Here is a 4,832-nt window from a genome sequence, read left to right as displayed (position 1 = left end):
TTTCATCTGTCTCCTTTCTCTGTCTAGCCTGTCCACCTCTTGCTGTACCTCCTGGACTTGGTTGGTGCCAGTATTATCTTTCTGCTTCTCACTTTGCTCACTCCAAAGCGCTCCTCTCCATAGTTATAGATAATGTTGCCCATCCTTTCTAGCTTTCTAGTTGTAGTGCTCACTTGCTGCTCCAAAATTTTGGATAGATCATTGTTGATGGTTTCCCACACTCTCTTTTCAACAGCTTTGGGCCACTTCACACCAGGTTTGTGCCCTTTGATCTTTTTCTCCATTGGAGGTCTTTGTGGTTGGGTGGGCCACTCCACCGGTATTTCTGTGCTTGTATTTCCCTCCTCAGTGACAGGGGTGCTGATGCTCTGCGAACTTTGGTTTGTTCCGTCGCTGTGCTTCACTCGACTAATTTGACTGGTTGCTTCGTAAGAAGTACTGGTCAATGCGAGGCCCATGTCTCTGCTCTCTCAAGCACTTTTTCCTCCCATGGGGGATCTTCAGGCCTATTGCTGATGTTACTTTCTCCCAACCACAAATGCACACCTGAAGCTTGTGTCCTGCTGCTGTTGTGGTTGTTTCATGTGCCGTGCTGTCTTTGTGCGTAGTCGTTTCCGTTCCTGGGTCTGTTACCTTGTTGTCAGTCTGTGAGCCATCTTGCGCCCCGCTCTCGCGGTCTCTAGGGGTATGTTCCTTTGTTTACTTGTCGTAGCGATTAGCGGGTGTCTCCAACTAACTGAACCAGCGTTGGGGACTGCTGCCATGGCTAGCTAGCCCATGACAGCCCCAAGTATAAATCATCTGTAAAATCGTCACAATCTCAGTAAGATATTAGTCAACCTCTGAGGTTTGAAAGTGAAGTTATTAAAAGTTACTTTCCAAGGCTAACTACGGTCAGATGTAGGCAGACAAGCTGTCGCTAATAGCGCAGCGGATAACGCTAGTTAGCTTGTCAGTTACCAACGTCACAAAACTTAACCAATCATTTTAACACGTGATGTTATAAGATCGCTTATTTTGCTTTAACATTAGTATCGGTGACATTCGAGTGAGTTGAAACCCAATACTTACATTTAAAAGTGAATACTGCGGCTTCTCCAGCTCCCGCATCACTCGCCGCCATGTTGGATAACATAAACTCTTCATCGGTACGCAATGCATCTCGGGATATGGTGGGCCGCGAAGGATACATCAGTTGTGTCCTCCAAATCTGGGAGCAGAAGGCTTCATTTGTCGGCTGCATTTGAAGTGTTTGAAAACATGCAAAATGGGACGGCCTCGTTGGAGCCGCTGTGACGCAACCGGTCTACAAATGCAGCCTCCGAAGGATGCGGCCGCTGAATTGAGACACACCTTATGTATGTGGTATATGTACAGTATGTATGTATGTATGTATGTATGTATGTGTGTGTGTATAAGTATGCATATATGTATGTATGTGTGTGTGTGTGTGTGTGTGTGTGTGTGTGTGTGTACAGTTGTGGTCAAAAGTTTACATACACTTGTAAAGAACATAATGTCATGGCTCTCTTGAGTTTCCCCGTTATTTCTACAACTCTGATTTTTCTCTGATAGAGTGATTGGAACAGATACTTCTTTGTCACAAAAAACATTCATGAAGTTTGGTTCTTTCATGACTTTATTATGGGTTAACAGAAAAAGTGCCAAAATCTGCTGGGTCAAAAATATACATACAGCAGTGCTAATATTTGGTTACATGTCCCTTGGCCATTTTCACTTCAATTAGGCGCTTTTGGTAGCCATCCACAAGCTTCTGGCAAGCTTCTCGTTGAATCTTTGACCACTCCTCTTGACAGAATTGGTGCAGTTCAGTTAAATTTGATGGCTTTCTGACATGGACTTGTTTCTTCAGCATTGTCCACATGTTCTCAATGGAATTTTAAGTCAGGACTTTGGGAAGGCCATTCTAAAACCCTAATTCTAGCCTGATTTAGCCATTCCATTACCACTTTTGATGTGTGTTTGGGGTCATTGTCCTGTTGGAACACCCAACTGCGCTGAAGCACAACCTTCGGGCTGATGATTTTAGGTTATCTTGAAGAATTTGAAGGTAATCCTCCTTCTTCATTATCCCATTTACTCTCTGTAAAGCACCAGTTCCATTGGCAGCAAAACAGCCCCACAGCATAATACTATCACCACCGTGCTTGACGGTAGGCATGGTGTTCTTGGGGTTAAAGGCCTCACCTTTTCTCCTCCAAACATATTGCTGGGCATTGTGGCCAAACAGCTCGATTTTTGTTTCGTCTGACCACAGAACTTTCCTCCAGAAGGTCTTATCTTTGTCCACGTGATCAGCAGCAAACTTCAGTCGAGCCTTAAGGTGCCGCTTTTGGAGCGAGGGCTTCCTTCTTGCACGGCAGCCTCTCAGTCCATGGAGATGCAAAACACGCTTGACTGTGGACACTGACACCTGTGTTCCAGCAGCTTCTAACTCTTGGCAGATCTGCTTTTTGGTGGTTCTCGGTTGACTCTTCACCCTCCTGACCAATTTTCTCTCAGCAGCAGGTGATAGCTTGCGTTTTCTTCCTGATCGTGGCAGTGACAAAACAGTGCCATGCACTTTATACTTACAAACAATTGTTTGCACTGTTGCTCTTGGGACCTGCAGCTGCTTTGAAATGGCTCCAAGTGACTTTCCTGACTTGTTCAAGTCAATGATTCGCTTTTTCAGATCCATGCTGAGCTCCTTTGACTTTCCCATTGTAGCGTTTGTGGGCGTTTGTATCCAATGAGCCCTATTTAAATGGCCTCAGAGAAGTCACCAGCTGTAGTCACTCATAATCACTCACAAGAAGTTAAGAGGCCATGCTATGAAGCTCATTTCATTGACACAACTTTCTAAGTCACCAAAATTGCTAATTCATGTTGCTGTATGTATATTTTTGACGTAGCAGATTTTGTCACTTTTTCTGTTAACCCATAATAAAGTCATGAAAGAACCAAACTTCATGAATGTTTTTTGTGACAAAGAAGTATCTGTTCCAATCACTCTATCAGAGAAAAATCAGAGTTGTAGAAATAACTGGAAACTCAAGAGAGCCATGACATTATGTTCTTTGCAAGTGTATGTAAACTTTTGACCACAACTGTATATATGTATGTATGTTTATACATTCTATCCTTTTTCTTAAAGGAGAACACGGTAAGTTATTTACATACAGAAATATGAGAAATAGCTTGCTGTAGCAGTCCAAAACAGACTTTTCATTTCTTTTAAACTTTACAATATTGTCTGTTTGTAGATTATATAAAACATAATAATATTTTCTTTGTTATCTTCCAGGTCCAAGAGCGGAAATTCCACAGAGAAATGTCTCAGTAGTGGGCAGCGTACCAGCAGAGGACAGGGTCCCAGCAGAGGACAGGGTCCCCCGAGCAGAGCACAGGGTCCCAGCAGAGGACAGGGTCCCGGCAGAGCACAGGGTCGTCCCAGCAGAGGACAGGGTCCCAGCTGACCAGAAGCTGTTCTTCGGTCGGACTCAGTTTGTCAACAGGGTGTCTGATCCTGTCCTGAACCAGCTGTTGGATAAACTTCTTGAGCATGGAGTGATTACTGACTCTGAAATGCAGTCGGCCAGAACAAAAAGCAGAGCAGAAAAAGCACGAGACGTGATGGACACGGTGCGAAGAAAGGGATCCAAAGCCTGCTCAGTTCTGATCGCTGCTCTCCGTGAGGTGGACCCGTATCTTTTCACAGAGCTGAACTTCAGCTGAAGCTGAATCAAGAACTGTGGAGTGATGATGATGATGATGATGATGATGATGATGATGATGATGATGATGGGGAATCTCTTCAACAGTTGTCCCACATGACTTATTGTAATCTTTAACATACATAATATGAGACAGCGTTTCCCACAGGATTTTGTGGGACTGTGGAAGAAAAGTTTGTACATTTTAAAGTGAGATGCATCAATCTGCTGAACTTTGAGAGCAAAATGCATAATGCTAACTGTTCTCAAGTGATGAAGTAGCTCACAAGAGTGAGAAACAGAGAAAAGGATTCCAGAGCGAAACAAGGATAAGGTGTTAACAATAAGGGACACAAATGTTCCAGATGTGGCAGAGTGCACGCTGAAGAGGACAGATATGCTAAACACGATGCAGAATGCGTGTAGAAAGATGAGACACTTTGCTGTGGTACGCCGCTCCCACAAGGTCAACGAGGTCACTGCACCCTACGGAGAGGGGAAGCACGTTCCCAGGCCCCAATCCCAGACCCTGTACCAGATCCCAATCCCAGGCCCCAATCCTATCCCCTGCCCCATGCCCCAATCCCAGACCCTGTCCCAGGCCCCAATCCCAGGCCCCAATCCCAGGCCCCGTCCCAGGCCCCAATTATATGCCCAGTCCCAGGCCCCAATCCTATGCCCTGTCCCAGACCCCAATCCCAGGCCCCAATCCCAGCCCCCGTCCCAGGCCCCAATCCCAGCCCCCATCCCAGGCCCCAATCCTATGCCCTGTCCCAGGCCCCAATCCCAGACCCTGTACCAGGCCCCAATCCCAGACCCTGTCCCAGGCCCCAATCCCAGCCCCCATCCCAGGCCCCCATCCCAGACCCCAATACCAGACCCTGTACCAGGCCCCAATCCCAGACCCCAATACCAGACCCTGTACCAGGCCCCAATCCTATGCCCTGTCCCAGGCCCCAATCCCAGACCCTGTCCCAGGCCCCAATTTTGAGAAATGAGCTTGATGCAGAACTTTGAATTGTATTATGCTAAGTTTTGCACAAGAGGAACTGTCATTCTCTCTTTGTAAAGCACCGTTCCACATGTCTTCTTCTATGTCACCCCCTAGCTCACCTT

At 46.2% G+C, this 4,832-nt stretch overlaps 1 protein-coding gene across 1 annotated transcript in view; it reads left to right on the top strand.

The window, feature by feature from the left end:
* Positions 1 to 4,369, top strand: part of LOC137892175 (NACHT, LRR and PYD domains-containing protein 1-like) — a 17,808-nt gene extending 13,439 nt beyond the window's left edge. The window contains 1 exon segment of the mRNA XM_068737137.1: positions 3,308 to 4,369. Coding sequence (XP_068593238.1) covers positions 3,308 to 3,738 — 431 coding nt within the window. The 3' untranslated portion in view covers positions 3,739 to 4,369.
* The last annotated feature ends 463 nt before the right edge of the window (positions 4,370 to 4,832 follow it).

Source organism: Cebidichthys violaceus, unplaced genomic scaffold, assembly GCF_023349555.1.
Source record: "Cebidichthys violaceus isolate CVI_PGR_0920_01 unplaced genomic scaffold, fCebVio1.0.p SCAF_76, whole genome shotgun sequence".
Taxonomy (NCBI): Eukaryota; Metazoa; Chordata; class Actinopteri; order Perciformes; family Stichaeidae; genus Cebidichthys; species Cebidichthys violaceus.
Note: the sequence above shows the minus strand (reverse complement) of the source record. Positions and strands in the feature narration are given on the sequence as shown.